This window comes from Drosophila arizonae, chromosome 5, assembly GCF_054131065.1.
Source record: "Drosophila arizonae isolate 15081-1271.41 chromosome 5, UAZ_ARI_1.0, whole genome shotgun sequence".
NCBI classification, from domain to species: Eukaryota; Metazoa; Arthropoda; class Insecta; order Diptera; family Drosophilidae; genus Drosophila; species Drosophila arizonae.
The window spans coordinates 19,229,299-19,249,355 of NC_142925.1; the positions used below are offsets into that span (position 1 = coordinate 19,229,299).

Here is a 20,057-nt window from a genome sequence, read left to right on the forward strand (position 1 = left end):
TAGTTAGTTTGCGAATGTATATTTTGCAAACATCACTTAAAAGTTTTCAGGTCTCACTTTCGTGTTATTAGAAGTTAACAAATTTAGAAAAAAGCAAAACCAAAGGGGAAAAAAAAAACATTTATTAAATTTTGAAGTGGCAGCTAGGTAAAAAGTTGCATCTTGTAAACTACACGCACGCACACTCACACACACTCACACACACACCGACACACATTTACAGCACACGCAACACAAGCAAACAAAACTTTAAATGGCACATGTGAAGCGATTTTTGGCAAGTTGTGCAATTTGCATTGCACGAATTGTTGGTTGCAAGAATCTGCGATAGGTGAGGGAGCTGAGGCTGGGCGAGGTAGGTGAGACGACTGCTTCATTCAAAGTTTAGTTTTCTGTATGATGTGCAACAGCAAACTTTGCGGTGCGAGAAGCCAAACCCAAGCCAGAGCCCAGCCAAGTCAAGGCATGCCAAGGCAACGTACTCAGCGTATCTACAAGTTGCAATCTCGACTGCTCGCTGCCAGCTGCAAAAGTTGGCATCCACTCATTTGATATTGAAAGTGAAAGAGCATATTTAAATATACTACAGAAGCGCAGCCAACGAGGCTGCTCTGTAACATGTTGGCTTAATTTGTGTTGACAACGCCAAATGGGGCCAGCGGCGTGGCATGGATGCAAGGGCTGCCAGAGGGGTGGGAGGGAGAGTTAAAGAGAGAGGAGGGATGGGGAGGGCAGGGTTTAGTAACAACATCGGGTTGCAAGGTGAAATGTTGCCACATCAGTTGCTGCTATAGAAATGCGCTTTGTACATTTTCAAGATTTGGGTTAGAGATATTTACTTACACACATACACAAGCATACACACACACACACAGACAGAGGTAAAAATATGCTCTCATGCTGATGCAAGCAGCGTGCGATGTTCTTATTAGACAAGTTTGTCACTTTTTTGCACTCGTTGCACTTTTACCTTAACCATTTGATTGCTCCACAGTAGCAATTGCCTACCTTGCCCCGGCTCACCTCTGCCCACCTCTGCTCACCTCTGCTCGCTCGACTGCCTCAAAGGTCACCACAAAATGCCGTTGGCTTTCGCATCCTTTGGGCATATTTAATGGCCCAGTTTGTAAATAGATGCAATTGCCTTAAAGCGTTAGGCTTGTGCAGAGGCTACAAAATCTTTTGACAGTTTTATTTCAGCATGAACTCAAGAGTGTGTACAGTTCATAGATTTTTATGGTAGTGTGGAATTTATGTATGTTTATTTATGCCCTCAAGATATATTTGTTTTGTTAAATGTGGGTAATAGGCAAAAGGAGGCGTGGCAGACATATATTCTTTATCAAGGCAACGAGCTGTCCGTCTATCTGTCTGTCTGTACTCCTGTCCGTTCATCTGCATGTATGAACGGTTCGATCTCAGAAAATATAAGAGCTAGAGCCTTGAAATCTTTTTTGTTGCTTCATCTATTGCACGATCACCAATCCTGTTTTTTTTTTTTTTTTTTTTTTTTTTTTATCGATTAAAAACCTTATCGAAAATTAGTTATAAAGCAGTCTCGACTACAGCTTTCTTACTCCTTTTCTATTGGGCATATGCAAGCCCTATCTGTTGCAAAACCAAATTATTTCCAAACTATAAACTTGCTTTTGTCTATTGAGTAATTGGAGGAAATAGAGAAAAGCATCTACTCCCCTCATCACAATCGACAACTTTAAGAGCAGCATTTGAAGTGGAAATGTTTCTTCTACTTTGACAAAGTGCACTCTCTTTAAAGAGTGCTAAAGCAACGTAGTTAAAGAAGCAATACGATAGTTGTTGTTAAGGTAAATACAAACAGAAAATGCGGACAAGCCCATAAAATCGAGAGCAATCAACTAACCGCGGCAGTGCGGCAGTGCAGCAAGGCGCAAAGCGTGCTGGACGTGCTGCATATAAGCCTGATGCCATCAAATGTTGAAAGATGGGCGTGGCAGCGCCCACTGCAAGTGCACTATGTGGCGGCTCATCAAATTTGTGGCGAATGGATGAGGGTGTGAACCGTGCGGTCACCGGGCAACCAATCAGATACACACACACATACACTATCTCTCTCTCTCTCTGTGTGTCAGGTCTATGCTTTATTGCCTGACATTTGACATTTTTATTAGCTTTGCGGCGGCGGCGTTTAATTACTTTACGCGCTGCGTAGAACGGCGACCATTTTAATGCATTATCTACTCTGGGTCGCTGGCGCCAGTCGCGGCGAATGAAAAAGGCCAACGACAACGACAGCGACAGCGACACGGACAGCCACTCGACTGCAGCGAAATGCAATTAAAATATGCATTTGAATTTTATTGCATAGCCTTAGGCGCACCGAAAATTGCAAATTTTATGCGTGAGCAGCTCATTAAACAACAATTGGACGAGAACGTCGGGTCAGCGGCTGCTAAATGGATGAACTCGGCCCATAAAATTGCACAATTTTTGGAAACGCTTTACTAAATTTTACTGCAGTTTTATTCTCGATTTTCCATTCGTAATTTATTTTTAAATAAAAAGAAAATCCCTGAGTTTGAGTGACTAATTAATTATAAAGAAAATGCTTTAACTGTGGAATACCTAGATTATGTTATCTATATATATAAAAGAAAGTTGTGTAAAAGTGAAGACTGCTTATAACTTGATTTGGGCTGAACCAATTTTCATGGTTTTTGATTTGTTGGATTTGTCTCCGCAACGAGTTTAGTATAGGGTCTTAAAAATACTGAAAAAATTTGCCGAATACTTGAAAAACGCGGTTTTTTCCCCAAATGTTCAAATTTTTGTTATACCCAGTAGGCTTGGTAACAGTGACAGTTTTGACAATAGTGTAGAAGTAAATAAACAAATGTAGTCAGTCAGTCTACGGTCTCCTGACCTCGAGCAGACCTGACTATTCAAAAAAAAAAAAAAAAAAAAATTTTTCAAATCAAAAGGAAAAATATTTCAAATCAAAAATCTGCAAAAAATCAAAAGATTAAAACCTGACTGTTCAAAAATAAATAAAAAATTAAAAATTCGAAATTAAAAAAAAAAAAAAGTTAATTATTAAAAAGTGTATTTTTGGCTTTTTATATTTTTGGACTTTTAAACTTTATAAATATTTCAAATCAAAAATCTGCAAAAATTAAAAAAAAAATCAAAAGATTAAAACCTAACAATCAAAAATAAATAAAAAATTCAAAATTCAAAATTCGAAATTAAAAAAAAAAAAGTTAATTATTAAAAATTGTATTTTTGGACTTTTACAAAAGCTAAATATCTCGAAAGTTCAGGTATTTGTTTGTCTCAAACATAAATTTGTGTAAATTATTTATATTTATATTTCTCGATTGTTTTATATGGTTTTGTGCGAGGGCAGTATTACTATTAATAAAAATGCCGCGTCCTAGAAGATCTAATCTTTCCCGGCGGACCCATAATGCAATTAGGCAACGGAATAGCGCGAGTCAATTATCTGACGAAGAGCGAGAAATCGCCCGAGAAAGGCACCGCGTTAGTACCCAGGGAAGAAGGGCCTTAATTCGTGCTTCTCAAAGAGAGGCAGCCCGTGAAATGGCAATAAGAAATGGTTCAAGGATTGATTTGAATCGAGCAGCGTTTCGATATGATTGCACCATTGATTACAGCTTGAATCGTTTAGTTTGCATTGGTCCAATGGACGTTGTTTGCTAGCATTGTGGCGCATTGAAGTTTGCTGGTGAAACGCCCGGTTTGTGCTGCCTTAGTGGTAAAGTGACATTGCCATTAGCGGTCACCATAGCCATTGCGTTCCCTGCTTTATGGCGAAACACTAGAATCACGACATTTTCTAGCGAACACTCAAAAATACAATGCCTGTTTCCAAATGACATAATTTGGGGCGGAAAATATTGGAGACGGATATTTAAGGTAATTTACGTTAAAAATTTTATTTTCTATGACTGCCAAAAAAAAATTTTGAATAATGTAGTTTGTTAGATTTCTGTAAATAGTGTTTGTAAATATAACTATAACTATGGCTTTGAATTTAAAGATTCAAGGCCAGATTTGCCATCGCATTGGATCATTGCAACCTATTGAAGATGCACAGCAAAAATTCTTGCAAATATACTTCATGGGCAATATGGAAGAACAACTTGACCGGCGTCAAGAAATGAACACAGCTATGAAAAGAGCAATTCTCCATGATTTGCATGCTTAGAAATTTAAACCAACCAAAACTGTGCAATGGAACGCGTTTGGTGATAAGAAAACTGATGAGCAATGTGATTCACGCGTTGATACTCAAAGGAAAATTTAAAGATGAGGAAGTTCTTATTCCTAGGATTCCGATGAGCTCAACAGATATGCCCTTTGAATTTAAACGAATTCAATTCCCGCTTCGTCTTGCCTTCGCCATGACGATCAACAAGTCACAGGGCCAATCTTTGACTATTTGTGGCCTCAATCTAGAAAATGCGTGTTTTTCTCATGGTCAATTGTACGTGGCATGCTCACGTGTTGGCAAACGATCCGCATTATTTGTTCTTGCACCCGACCAAAAAACGAAGAATGTCGTTTACAACAAGGTGCTTGAATGAAAATCCGATTAATAAATTTATCAGTGTATCCCAGCCTGAACAACATAGCTTTCAACAATTTTTTACCTAGAAATAATATAGAGGGCAATGCAACGTTTGCCGGGCCAGCTAGTTTTTAATATAAATAAGTCTTAATTGGAATTGAGCTTAATTTAAAATAGCAGACATAATTTTTTATCACACCTTTCCATATTCATTTCAATATCAAGTATATTTCATAATCATTAATAATAATCATCAAAAGTCTTTCAGTTAAAACGGTTTTCAAAGATTATGACGATGTAAATTATTATTTAAAATTTATTATAATAAATAAAAATATAAATTAAATAAAGAATACTACAATTGCATTAAACTAGTTATTATTTAATAAATAAAGATAAACCACTGCAAGTATTTAAAGATAAGTTTTAATATGATTATTGTAATCGTAGGATTATTTTTTAAAAATATATATTTTGATCTTAAAGTCAATTATGATGGAAAAGTACTTAGAAAGTTTTATAGTACCTTTATATTTTTTCATGGTGGATGTATTTAACTGAATCTATAATAATAATCATTTATGAGTATGAAAATATATTTTTTTTATGATATAAGAGCAACAATATCATATTTGCGTGTCAGGTTTTTATTGTCACAGTTTATAAGAATGAATGCAAAATAAGAAGGTACTGATTAAAAAAAAAATAAAATAATAATAATAATAAATAAATAAATAAATAAACAGAATACAAAAATTTTTCTTTTTATCAAAGACTTATTTATTCTTTTATTATTTATTATTTTTATTTTTTATTTTTATTTATTGTATATATCTTTCTTTTATTATTTTAATATATTTATTTTTATTTAATTTATTTATTTATTTTTTTTTAATAAACTTGGCATTCATTTGAATAAAAATCATTAAAATGGAAGCAAGACTTTTATATTTATAAATCTGGTATTATGATTACAAATAATATTTTAAGCTTATTCAAGTGTTCACTCCAAGAGTTTTCCTTCAGCTAATTTGAGGAATATCATTATCTATGTACAGGAATCATTTATTAATGCAAATACCATTTATGTATTCTAAGCAATATATGTAATAATATGCATATATTTGAAGTGCTCATGTTAATCATGGCTCTGGCCAATCCAGCCACTCACTTAGCCGTGTTTATGCCCATCATCTGCGTCGTCGGGCGACAAATTGCATTATCAATGCACTTGGCTTTGGCTAGGGCTCAACCCCGTGGCTGTGCCACCCGCGAAGCTCTGGCGAATAAAAAGCTTTGGCAATTCCACGTAATCCACTTGAGGCAAGGCATAGGGCGCACAGTGGGCCGCACAGTGGGCGTCATCATTATAGAGCAACTGAGTTGCCGTCGCGTCGCTTATTAGTTGGCGTAACCAGCGTATGTGGCAGCCGCGGGGCACAATTGGTGGGCTGCCGAGCTGGCTGCAGCTGAGGTCCTTGGCAGCTCTCAGCCAGGATAACGCCGTGCCGAAACAGAGAGCTCGGCCAGCGGTGGTTGGCGATGTCTTGTGGCGCAAATTTGCATGCTTGAGTGGCAATTGCTGCTGCATGGCAATTGCTTTGTTAGACTATTTCATATTTTATGCATTTGCGATTTGCCAACACACGATTGAAGTGCATTAAACGACGGTGGATAATGCCAGGCGAGTGCTTGGGCTGGGGAATTAGTTTTTATTTGCTTACGCATAAGTCTGTACTCAAGTGACAGGCACTGTTCAAAGGCTAGCGGAGCTGTCAGCTTGTTTTACTGCTTATATCCGGTCAACCAGACGCTCTGGGGGTGTGTCAACCAGCCTGTGGGTGTCTATATTAGTGTGTGTGTGTGTGTGTTGGAGCATGGGCCACTGACAAGAAGTTGGATGTTGCTTTGGGCGACATTGCGACGTCTGTTGGCGTCTATTTGCTCAACTTTTTCAACTCATTTCCGTTGCAGTTGTCGACAGTCACCCACTGCTCATCTCTCTCTCTCTCTCTCTCTCTCTCACTCTCTCTCTCTCTCTTTCTCTTGTGCTTGCTCTGCGCCCAAAATGATTTCTGCAACTGTCTGAAAAGTTTTTACACGCTTCTACGGCTGCTGCTGCTGCTGCCTTGGCAGCCATTTTTTAGTTCGGGCCATTTTGGGCGGCCATTTGCCGTTTTGATGACAAGTTTTGAGTTCATATTTTAACTAACGACTGGCGACACACACACACACACACACACACACACACACACATACACATATGGAAAATTATAATTTAGTCAACATGCCAAGCTGCCTTTTTAGTAGCTCTATTTTAGTCTGTCTCTCACTCACTCACGCTCTCTCTCTCTCTCTCTCTCTCTCACTCTCTCTCTGTCTCACTCTATCTCAGTCGCTTGGCCATTGTGTGTGTGTATTTTGTATGAAAATTGAAGCGTAAAAATTAATGCTTGAGTGCATTTGTGCAAAAGACAACACATACACACACACACACGCACACGCACACACGCACACTCACTCATACAGACACAAATAACAGACGACAAGCAGCAAAGAACAACACACAAAAATTTGTGAACGAGCGACATGCAGAGGCTACTGGAAAATAAATAGTACTGCAAAAGAAAAAAAAAAAAACAACAAAAATATACTAAAATTATTTTTGAATGCATTTCAGAAGAATGCAAACAAAATTGCAGAACTATCTTGGCGGAAATTAAGAGCAAATGGAAGCCACAAGTTGCAATAATGAGAACAACTTTGAAAACAACAAATTTACATGTTGTCAAAGTCAACTCAGGTGCAAGTCTTATTGGAATACATTTTAAGTACTGCAATGACTCAAAATATAATTATTGCGAGATTGAGATAGGTAAAAACTTATTCTTATGCCCAAGCTAATATTGATGATCAAGTATGGATTCAGATTTCATATGAACCGGAGCGTGACCTTGTTGAAATCCAGCTGAAATAATCATATCTTATTTACTGAACGAATTCCCATATGCATATGTATTGGTTTGGCAAAGCTTTTGACTTTCTTCAACAAAAACAAGTCAATATAATTCATGGTCAATAACTGCAGATCGACAATGAAAAGGCTGAAAGGTTTTTCACAATCAATACAGTTAAATGCGAGTAACATCAAAGATATTTTGCATATGCCTGAGGAGCATTTGAACTATGTGTAATTTATTGCGAAATTCTCCAGGGACTCCAGAGACTTGTTTCGAAATAAATTTCATCTTCATTTTTTTTTACGGATTTGATGAGCGGCGATGCTTTGAAGTTGCAGCGAATTTGGGTTTAATTTTCATTTCGTTTGTGGCTCAGCAACCCTCGCACAATAAAAAAAAAAAAATAAATAAATTTGGAAAGCGTTTATCTAATGCTTAAGATCGCGGCTATGGGCTATGGAAACAAGGCCTGAGAGGAGCAGGAGTCGGGTGGTGGTGCGGCTGGTGGTTGAGCGTGCGTTGTAAGCATTTAACATGCAATTTGGCGCAGCTGCTGTGAAAAATTGAAAAGCCCCGAACCAGAACTCATAAATTGCCATTTAAATGAGGCACAAATGAAAAACGTCAAAGGCGGAAACGAAGCAGGCAGCACAAACACACGCACACACACACTCTCATGTTTATACATATGAATATATATATGTATACTCATATACTCATATTCATATATGAGCACTTTACGCTTTTAGCCCCGTTATGAGCAACAGCCCGCGCTGGGCCTGGCCTAATGAGTAGAAACAAAGCAATATTTGCCAGCAACGCGCCAAATTCCACAGCGAAAATTTGCAAGAAGAAAAATTGCGCAGGGAAAATGGATAAAAAAAAAAAGAGACGAAAAGAAAAACGCCAATGAAAATATTTACGGGCAGCAGCAAAGGCTGTACGAGTGTGTATATGTGTGGGTGTGTGTGGGGGGAGTGCGTGGTCTGTGCGTTTACTGCCTCCATATGTAGTTTGGATGTTGATCAAAAGGCATGCGGCAAAAAGAACATGCACATAACAAATTAGCATGCATAAAACAACGCAGCCCCTCGCCTGGTCTCTGGCGCGTAGCAGCAGCTCAAGAGTGTATGCGAGTGGGTGTGTGAGTGTGCACAAAGCAATATTTATGCTCATGTACGCATATTTTGGGAGCAGCAGAGCTAAGGCAAAATTAAGCAAGGAATATGCGCGACGCTTTTATTAGAAATCAGCCAAGATGTAGTGAAGAGCAGGAGTCGGAGTCAGTTTAGCAGGAGATTGATAATGCATGGAGAGTGGCGAAATGCTTGGCATACGTTGCATAAGGAGGCAGCACTTCGTAATCAAAATTCCGCAAAATATCATGAGAGAGCTTAATAAGATGAAGAAGAAGAAGCAGACATTCGTAGACGACAATTGCTGAATATTTTTGTACCCTGTATCAAGTGGAGACAAAGCTTTAAGCATGTTTAATTTGCATGCTTGCGATATGAGAAATACCTGCATTAGTATTCCTCTCTATAGTTTGAGAGATACCTGCATTAGTATTCGTCTCTGTAGTTTGTACACAATCTCATCTGCTCACGCTCTAATCATAAAAGTCAGTCTGGCATATTTTTTCTGAAGTGCTGCTCAAACTGTGGCATATTAAAAGTCAAATGGCAAAGCCAACAATCATCGAACTAAGAGAGCAGAGGGCCGACAGGGGAGGCAAGCGCTGCGGCTGATTACCTGCTGAGACGGCAGTCTGTGGGGCCTGCAAGTAGATAGCACTTAATTACGAATTCCAGGCCGGGGCACAAGTCAAAGGCTACCGAATTAAGGATATGAATTGCCAGCTCAATGATTTCACTGCAAAGCTGCAGCACTGCGGCTCTTGATTAGTTGACGCAACACAGAAAACAAAAAAGAAGTAGAAAATAAATAAGGGACAGGCACAACTAGAAAGAACAAAGCTTCATTATGCACAAGTTGCTGTTGTTGTTGTGGGCGTGGCAGCGTAATGAAGTCGCCAGCGTTGGGCAACGCTTCGTTTAAGCGAGAGCCTCAAATTATGCAGTAAATACGTAAGCAGCAGCAGCAACTGCTTGCATATGCAAGGGACGAGGAGCAGGAGCAGGAGCAGAAGCAGGAGCAGGAGGCGGAGTAGATGGAGGAGGCTGAAATAATATAAATGTGCATATGAATTTTGAAGAAACGGCAAAGGATACGCGCCTGCTGCCTGCCAGGCAATGCAAAAGTGCACTTACTTACGAGCACTAGCACCAACACGCTCACACACACGCACACACACATATGGAGAGTAAATTTATGCTTGTGTTAAAGTTTCTGGTGCGTGTGTTGGCCAAAAGTTTCAGCGCAAAAACTTGAGCAGCAGCAGCAGCAGCAGCAGCAGCTGCAAAAATGTTCAGCACTCACACAAATTAAATAACAATTTTCTCTTACAATTTCGCAACGTTTTCGCTTTGGCTTTGGCTTTGGCTCTGGCTTTTCCGTTGCGTTTCCTTAACGTTTTTCTCTGCTTCAGCTTCTGCTGAAGCAAACTTCTGCTTTCGACTCATTTTTATTTTTATTTTTTGTCAACTTAAAAGTTACACAGCTCGAAGAGAGAATTTTTTATTAGCTCTAAAGTGCAGTTTAATGAAGATATTTTTGGTCGCCTGCCGTCCTTCAGTTTGAAATAAGCAAACGACAACTCAGCTGGCACACCATATTTAATGCTGAGAATTTTCACTAGAGAAGCAAACCCTAAGTCTGCAATGTGTCGCATATAAGTGGAATATTGTTTATTTTTATGAGTATGCATAGCTATTTATTATACTTTCCTGTAGTATATAATTACTTTAAATTTTTAAATTTTATCCTATAAGAAAAACAATATGTAGAAATAAATTAGTAGTTCGAGTGTAAAGTCGAAGAGTCTTCTATAACATTGTACTACTGAATTGAAACATATTATTCCTCCCTACAATGCAAGTAATTGGCATTAAAAATCAGGTAATGCTACACGAAAATAATTAAAAACAACAACAAATAAAACTGGCTCCAAAATTCTCAATAAATAAATGAGTTTGGCTTTGAATGAATAAAAGTATAAAGTGCAGTTCATAATAATTATAATAAAACAAAATACAAAGAATTAAAAAAAATATATATATAAAAAAAAATAATTAAAGAAATAATAAAAATAAAAATAGGTATTAAATAGATAAATTAAAAATATACTAAAATAAAATAAATACAATGAATACTAAAACAATAATAATGATAATAATCTATCTTCATAATCATCAGTCTGACAATCAATTAATAAAGCCAGTTTTGTATAACGAAAATATAATAAATTATTATGACAAGAACTAATTTAAAATGTTATTGGAAAACAGCTGTAAAAATTGTTTAACATATTTTAAAATACTATAAGGCCCAGCCACTAAAATTGTGGCTTGCAAAATATATATTTTTGAAATATTTAATAAATATAATATCAATAAATATTACTTTAATTCTATTTTGAATTTATTGTGCATTATTTACCTTGAATATTCTTTTGGTAATCATTTAAATTAGCATAAAATAAATATTTATTTAGTTAAACCAAAAGTAAGCAATGTTTCTCTATCCACATTTTCTTTGGCTATTTCAGTCCATTTTACCTCTCCCGGAACATAAGTTCTTTTATTTATTTATTTATTAACATGTTAAAATTAATATGAAATCAAATCGAATAAGGGTGAAGCACTGGCAGAAATTTGAATTATACTTTTGGCTATTAACTTGATTACTTGCAAGTAATTTGTAGTCAGGTTCGAGCACAGAACTTGTAGCTATTGTTATGCATTTTGTGACTGTCCGCAGACTTGCATGTAACATAAATCCAGCTTTAGTTACTTCATAGTTGGCGCTTGTGATAATTAAGTGTTTATCAGTTGCAATTGTTATAAATTTTATATGCTTTCATAACAACGGTAGCCGCACTCCTCCAACTATTGCCAACAATTGCTCCATGTTGTACTACGTGCAGTGCTTCCTCTTCTACAACTACTACTACTACTTCTTCTTCTTCTACTTGCAATCGAGTATTTAAAAAAAGAGACCGGAAACTTTGTAGACTGAGAAACTTGCTCGACTTTTGCTTTGCAGTTTGGGAGTTTGTGCTTTTTTCTTTGTATTTTGTTTAATTTTAGAAGCAAACACAAATACGAAACGAACAACGAGTAGATGTACAAGTGCAACTACAGTGAAGCCATTTACCCAGGAGGTTTACACACACACACACATACATACACAATTTTCTGACTTGTCGCTCACTGGCTATCTCTCTCTCTCTCTCCTGTTCCCCTTCTCTCTCTTGCTGTCTCTGTCTAGCCGAGTAGTAAATTTAATCTATTGTACGAACCATGTTGTGTGTTGGATCCTCGCGCGTTCACAGGTTTTATCTAACTTGTTTGCTGCCTTTTCACCTGCTGCCCCTCTCCCTCTCTCTCTCTCTCTCTCTCCCGCGTCTGCCATATCCTGGCATCTTTGACTCCAGCTCCCAGTTACGGCTGCCAGGCAATCCTTTCTGGCTGCCACTTGATAAATATGACTATTTCACGCTGCCAGCCAGCACTACTCGCACCCACCCGCTTCGTGTTTAGTTGTTTATTTGCGTTAAGCGTTAGCAGCAACGCCTCTGTCATCTTTTACTGGCTCTTCCTGTCATGTCCCGGGTCCGGGCTCCCGGCTGCGTATTTTGTTTATACAGCACTCAATTTCGCAGTTTTAATGACAAAATGTCTTACCTTGAAACTGCATGCGAGATAGCATTATAAGTGTGTATGTGTTTCTCTCTATCTCTGTGTGTATGTGTGCGTTCATATGTCGAGTCTGTATAAGCGCCTCGCCTCCTTCACTTGACGCCCACTTGAGCGACTTTGTTTGATTGCTTTGGCCGCAGCTCGGGCGCAGCTCGGGCGCAACTGTGAGCCACCATGTTTGTATTGCACTCGACGGGCTCTAAGTCCGGGCTGGCTAGCCGGACCTGCTGCAGCTAGCCAGCCGGCACTTGGCAAGTTTTATTGTCTCAGTGTCCACTTAACTTTCGCCTCGAAGACAACTTAATGCTGCCCCGCAAACGAAGCGAGCAGGAGACAGAGTGAGAGAGGGGGAGGGATAGAGAGGGAGGAGCAGAGAATGGAGCTGACAATATGAAATCAAAGATGTGCGCATTTTCTTTAATTTCCGGTTGTATGATTTTCCATTTTTTTTGCTCTACTTCTCTCAAGGATTCAACATGCAACGTGTCGGCATTGTCAGCTACAGCTGAACATTTTATTCATGGCGTATACGTAATTTCTCAATGCCTGAGCGAGAACTGATTGGAATTGGCTCTGCCTTTGCGGAGTCATCAATCATGCGTCGTTTTTCCACACGCCCAGGCAAAGATTTGACAAGTGTCAATGCGACAAGATAGAGCGCAGTGGCAGCAAAGACAGCAGAGACAGAAGCACAGAGCAGGACAGACTGTGAGGAAGAAAAGTCTTTGGGCAACTTTTGAAAATCACATGCAAAGTAAAATGTCGAAGTTTTGACAGGCAGCGCAAAGCAGCTGAGCGGGGAGGAGGAAGGAGGAAGAAAGAAGGTGGCGGGTGTGGGGCTTTTGCAAAAAAATATTCACACAAAGCTGAGACGGAAAACTTTTCATTTGTTTTGCAACGTGCTGAAAACTGCTGTCAAAGTTTTTAATGTTTTTAACTCGCTGCTGTCACCTGCCAAAGCCCGAAAAGTAGGCTACATAAACTGTGCGAACCACTCAGCGCCGAAGCAGCTGTCCCAGCTGGACTGCAGATTACACTCGACGAAATTACATAGCACAAATATATTGATCCAAATTTAATACCCAATGAACCAATTTTGTCTCTAATTTAATATTCAGCATTAATTGTGGAGTATTCAAAATATACACAAATAAATATATTTATCTCAAAATATTAGCACATTCAAACCAATTCAGCTAATGACTGATTTATTTCGTCAGTTCATTGAATTTAATAATAATTCGTAATGCAGTTGCTCAAGTCGCATAAGCAGCTCACCAAATATTCTTGGCCTGCTTCACTTGGCTTGCCTTAATAATTTATGCGATTTTCTTTAAATTGAATTAGTACGACTTTCACTTTACAGCTACTTGTTAAGCAGAGTTTACTTTCGACTTACCCTTGACTGAAACAATGACGCTTTGCAGCACTTCGAGCTTCTTCTTGTTGGCCGGGGATTGGCCCACGCACTTGTAGGTGCCCGCATCCTGGTACATGACATCCTTGAGCGAGAATTGGCCCGTCGGAGTCGAGCTGCCGTAGCCAAGGCCACGCAGACGTGCCGAAACCGGATCCAAATGTGACCAGCAGCCCAGGGAGCCTGCGAATAGAGCAGAGAAAACATTAAAGTCATTGCATAATTTGACTTGGCGCCATTTCTAATTTAATTAATTGAGTATGCCGGGGCACGCAAGTTTTAATTTCTTTAATTGATGCCGGAGTCGTAAACAACAAAAAGCTTCCACTTCCATTTGTCAAAGAGGAACCCACTCCTTCACCCACTCCCACCACCCACCGCCTACGAGTCCTACGCACCCCGAGCTAACTGATATTTCGGCTGAAGTCCTGGCGTCGCCGCGTTTGTTGACTGCCTAAAAGTGAGCAAAGTAAATTGCACGCATAATTAATTTTCAATTGTGCTAATTAATGAATGGAGCTCCATTCAGCGACTGCCAGCGCAATCTTTTCGATCTGTGCCTCAATTAGTGGAACGAAAATCTAAATTGTAATTAGATATACGACGCATCTCTCAGCGTGGCTCATTTCTCTGTTGCCCGCAGTCGAAGCTTGGTTCCTGCTCAATTGCTTTGATGTTTTCTTTTATGTTTTATAAAAACAATATGCATAGGCAGAGATATAAATTTACTCATAAACTATTACGATTGACGAGAAAGCTGTAAAGTATTTCAATTAATTTAAATGATAATAAAATTAAAAAATATAGAATATGACAAAAATATGGTTTTAGTTTTATATTTACATGAAATCAAAAAAATATCCATAAAAATATTTTTTTAAATAAATAAATAAATAAAATCCTAATAGATTTATATCTACCTAATATCTATTATCTACTAAAAGGGCTTTTCCTTTAACAAAACATATTTCACGTGCTGTGAAAGTAGGAATTAAATTTTTTTTTTATTAAAATAAAAACATTTTTTTTTTGTTTAATTTCTTCCACAAATATATATATATTATATGTTTAGTTTTGCCTCATCTAATTTCATTCGTGGTAGTAATATGCTTCTTATATCTTTAATAAAACAGATAAGTAAGCCGAAAAAAAATGTTAAATACTTATATTCCATATAAACAATTAATTCATTATATTAAACTGCAACTTATATTACACACTTCATAATATTTAATAGAAATGAATAATACTTAATGTATTTATGGGTATTAGTTTAATAATCTTTCCGATTCATAATTATTTATTTATTTTTTTTATATTAATTTTTGCAAATGGAGCAATTGGCTGTTCACTTTCTTAAGATCCTGCCTTGACGGTTACTTACCTTGTGGACACTGAAGTGTCACAGCACCGCCGAGCTGCACCTCCAGCTGCCCCTTGTTGGGATTGTGCGAGGCAGCCGCTACGGAGACATCTTGATCATCTGGTTCCGATGTGACATCCACCGAGTCGTCTGTGCATACAGATAGAGGGAAAGAGAGGGGGAGAGAGTAAGAGAGAGAGAGCATTAGAAATGTGTGAAAATTTATGAACATTTAAAGAGTTTCGCGCTGGCAACACATGCGCAGGGCCATAAAATATGATAAGCTTGTCAGCAATTGTCAAATGTGACAATATTTCAATGACAAAAAAGAAATAGAAGGTGGAGTTGGGGCTGGATGGGCGTTGGCAGTTCTTAAGCAATACAAATTGCTGACTATGAAGCACCTGAGTCATGGCAGAGCGCGCGAAGGCCGCTGCGAGCAGCACAATGAGTTGGCACTTCCGATTTGGCGTGATTTGACTGACTAGTAAGTAGACTTCAGTTGTTGGTTCAGTGGAACTAAAAGTGAGAAGCGCTGTGCAGCCAGCTGGAAAATTGACTGAACCTCACGCAGCACCACGGATTCATAAATAAACACTGAGTAGCAGCAGCACGATAAGAAAAAGACATTACGTCGCTTCGTTCTAATTTCGTTGCCAGCCAAAGAAAATGGCATCAAATTTATGCGACATATTCGCATATTTTGTACTTAACAGCAAAAAAATCTGAAAAACTTTGGACTGGGAGTGGCGTAAGCTGTGTGTGGGAGGTTTAGAGCTGAGGCTATGTCGTGCTATCGTGCGTGAGATCAGAAAGCACGATGAAAGCGAATGATTTGTATTGCCAATAGGGAATGCTAAATTTTCAATGAAAGATTTTGAAATGGCAGAAATAAATAATGAACTTAAAAAAATGTCGAAATATAATATATTTCTAGTATAAAAACAATTATTTATCAGAAATTATGTATAAATTAAAAAAAGAAAAAAAAAAAAAAAATTGTAATTAAAGTCAGGTATAATCAATTAATTTTTATAGTATATTCAATGACCACAACGATTTAAAAATTCCATATAAAAATGAAATCACACTGGTAAGCATTTCGGAATTCGAACGGAATTATTGTCGTCTCGTGTGGCGAACTGTAAAGTGGGAGAGCATCTCTGGTGTGGCGGTCTGTGGTGTGCTTTCAATTTCAGACTGCCTTTTGTGTCACATACTTTATGGCGCTGTTCATATTACATATAAATTACAATTTGCGTTGACGTGCGCCTAAAAGTTGCGGCGTGGGGCCTTTTGTTTGAGACCGGATATCATAACAATAAGTTGCCCAAGTGGATGATGCCTGAGCAAAAATCATGACAAAGGACCCAGGCAAATTGTCTGCTTGCATGTGTGTGTGTGCGTGTGTGAGTGTGTGAGTGAGTGTGTGCGTGTATGTGGTAAGGCCTCTGGCCACACGTAAGTCTTACAAAGTGTTGCCTACTTATCAGGGCCGCAATTCGCTGCCATTTCAAATGTCTGGCAATTTGAGGTTGCACCTCAAAGCGCTCATAAAATTAGCCTTTGCCGCAGAGTTCCCCGTCCCCCACCCCCCAGTCAAGTGCTTAGCTGGGCTACCGCACAATTAACAAAATCTACTAATTACAACAGTCGGCGGCCGTCTGGGCGGCCTGAGCGAATCCCTTTACAAAAACGCACCCCAGACACACATTAAAGAAGTGTCGAAACCCTTAAAGCTCCTCGCGTCGAGCTGAGATTTGCACGAGGCGGTGAGTCAACTAGGAGGTGCGTACTCTAAACGCCAAAGTAACAATTAATTGTAAGCTCATTTCGAGCCGAGTGCCTTCGTCGCATGTCAATCAGTTGGCATTCGGCCTGGGGTGGAACAACCCTCAGCGCGGTCAGCAACCCCTGCAAATTTTATTGCTGACAATAGCGCAAAATGTTTTTGTCTGCGGGGTGCTGCTCGATGGTCATTGAGGTGGAGGACGTTGGCCGAGGAGGGCGGGGAAGAGGCGTGTTGCTTAGTCAAAATCACGTAGTTATAAACATTTTTTATTGCTCGAGCACAAAAAAAAGACAAAGCGACGTTTCGTTGCACAAATTGACAAGTGAGAACTCTGAGCAAATTGAGAGAATGAATGAGGATGCCTTTTGTCTCCCTCTCTCTCTTTCTCTCTCTCTCCCGCTGACTTTCTCTCCCTGTCACTTTCTCCGAGTCCGCCTGACGGCTGTCTATAAAATGTCTAATGAGCTCAGCTCGACTGACAGACATTTGTCAATGGACAACGCTCGCGGCCTGTTTGATGGCAACTGATAAGAATTTGAGACTGCAAATTGTAAAATGGAACTCGCCGTTTGTCGCCCTGGGGCGAGAGTTTGTCGTTGCGAGGCGTAATTTGAAAGGGAAGGCATTTGATATATTATGAAATTAGATAATAGTTAAGAGGGGGTGGCAACAGAATGGGCACGGCCAGGAAATAATAAGACCAAACAAAAGACGAAATGCGAACACAATTCGATTATGTTTTAAAGTCCATGCAATATTAGGGTGAAAGAGCTGAGAGGCTAGAAGAAGCTAGAAGCTCGAAGAAAATGGGAAAATCTGATAAAACAAAATAAGAAAAGAAAGAAAAAAAAAAAGAAAGAATGGGGAAACGAAATATATATAAATAAATATATTTGTATTTTTATACCCTGAACCCATTGAAAATGGGAAATCAGGGTATAATGGTTTTGTGAAAAGTATGTAACAGGCAGAAGGAATCATCGCAGACCCCATAAAGTATATATATTCTTGATCAGGACGACGAGCTGAGTCGATATAGCCCTGTCCGTCTGTCCGTCCGTCCGTCCGTCCGTCCGTATGAGCAAAAGGATCTCAGAAGATATAAGAGCTAGAGAGCTGAAATTTGGCAAGCATACTCGTGTATACCATAGGCAGTACAAGTTTGCTTTATTTTTTCGATAACTCATCCGATAACTTTTTTATCGAGAATAATCGAAAAATCGACAATGTTTTTTCAGCTTATTTTGAACACTTTTAGACCTGGAGACTTCAAATTTGCGTTGTATATAAAGTTAATGAATACAAAGATTTTGTAATTTACAGATTTTGGATACCACGCCCCCTTCGCCCCCAATTTGTAAAAAACGCATTTCAAGTACTAGAGACTTGTGCTTTGAAATGTACACACATTTAAGCCATATGATTACGCTCTAAAAGTTTCATTAAGATCGTATGTCTACAAAAGAAATTATTCAACAAATAAATTCTCGTTATATTGCCCACACTGCAGTGCAGCCCAAGCGCAGCCGCTGCTAGCTGCGCAGTTTGCAAAGCGCGTGCTTATACGTGCATGTGTATGTATGTGTGCATAAAAGAAGTCCAGAATGATTAGAATATCAGTTTGGAGGGTTCAGGGTATCTCCTAGTCGAGCAGTCTCGACTGGAGCCTTCTTACTTGTTTTACTAAGTATTATTATTACTATTTTTTAATTACATCAAATAAAAAATGAAAAATAATATATAAAAAATAAAAGAAAATAAAAAAAATTTATAAATTTAATATGAGTGGAGGATAATATTTAATTTTGTATTTCTTAAATATATTTGGTCATCTAAAACCCGAAAGTCTGAGAATTCGAATACTTATAAAATACTTATCTATACTCTATTTATACAATTTGTATATATATTGAATATCTGAGATATATCAGGCCATCAGTTATTATTATCTTACTAAAGTCTTAAAAGCAATGCTAAATATTTATGTTCTATGGAAATACACGAAACTTCAGTTCAATCGATCACCTTTAATAACATCCCTGTGCTTGCGTGAGCGGGGATCGCAATGCTGCGGACTTCAATTGTCCAGCCAACAACACTAGAGTGGGCAACAAGTGCCTACAGATTGCGGGCGGCGAAACAAAATAAAGGCGGAACGCGATGACCGCAAATGTGATAAGCCAGCAGAGTTCGGAGGACCTGCACCAGCTCAACGATTGGCTAAACATTGTCGCGCCGCTCACGCTGAGCTTCTGGACCTTGGACAACAGTTTGGGCAAAGAGGGCGACTACTTCACATTTAAATTTATTTGTAATAAACACAAATGACCAGGGAGACACAGCTATATTTGCAGACCCCATTGCAGATGTCTCTGCCTATTGAGCCTATAAGAATCGAAGAAATAACCGAAGCGATCCAAATATTGCCGAAAAATAAAGCTCCCGGAATAGACAAGATTTGCAACGCAACGCTGAAGGCCTTACCTACAAGAGCACTACTTTACATTGCACTAATCTTCAATGCCATCATCAGGCTCCAAGTGTTCCCAAGGCAATGGAAATTAGCTGCTATCTTGATGATCCACAAGCCTGGCAAGCCGGAAGAGGATCCAGAGTCATATCGGCCTATAAGTTTACTGCCCTCCTTGTCTAAACTATGGGAGAGGACCATTGCCAACCGCATTAACGTAATATTTAGACAATCCAATATCCTGCCGGATCACCAATTTGGATTCCGGGAGGGACACAGCACAGTGGAACAAGTCCACAGACTGGTGAAACACATCTTGCAGGCTTTTGATGACTCTGAATACTCCAACGCTGTCTTTATAGACATGCAGCAAGCGTTTGATAAGGTGTGGCACGATGGATTACTGTACAAAATAAAAAACCTTCTACCTGCTCCGTACTATGGCCTCCTAAGATCTTATCTAGAAGACCGTGTGTTCCAAGTCAAGGTAAAAGATACACTCTCGTCCGCATACCCTATGAGAGCAGGAGTGCCGCAGGGCAGTGTTCTTGGTCCGCTGCTGTTCTCCTTGTACACCTCTGATATACCTAGCCCGTCCTCTCAACATATGGATGCTCCCTCGAAAGCTGTCATTGCCACATATGCTGATGATATTGCCATCATAT

General features: G+C 38.8%; 1 protein-coding gene and 1 long non-coding RNA gene across 5 annotated transcripts in view; one reads left to right on the forward strand and one right to left on the reverse strand.

Moving 5' to 3' along the window:
* tei (irregular chiasm C-roughest protein teiresias) overlaps positions 1–20,057 on the reverse strand; it is a 217,414-nt gene that overhangs the window by 7,694 nt on the left and 189,663 nt on the right. For all 3 annotated transcript variants that reach the window (XM_089470931.1, XM_089470929.1, XM_089470932.1), the window contains 2 exons: positions 15,152–15,280; positions 13,750–13,950 (listed from right to left, as the gene is read on the reverse strand). In XM_089470931.1, coding sequence (XP_089327057.1) covers positions 13,750–13,950; positions 15,152–15,280 — 330 coding nt within the window. The remainder of the gene's footprint in view (positions 1–13,749; positions 13,951–15,151; positions 15,281–20,057) is intronic.
* LOC149268656 (uncharacterized) lies at positions 2,558–4,633 on the forward strand. 2 transcript variants are annotated; one of them, XR_016270360.1, is made up of 3 exons: positions 2,599–3,299; positions 3,386–3,915; positions 4,040–4,633. It is a non-coding gene; the product is annotated as an uncharacterized LOC149268656 (long non-coding RNA). The 2 variants fall into 2 exon arrangements; XR_016270359.1 differs by having other exon boundaries at positions 2,558–3,915.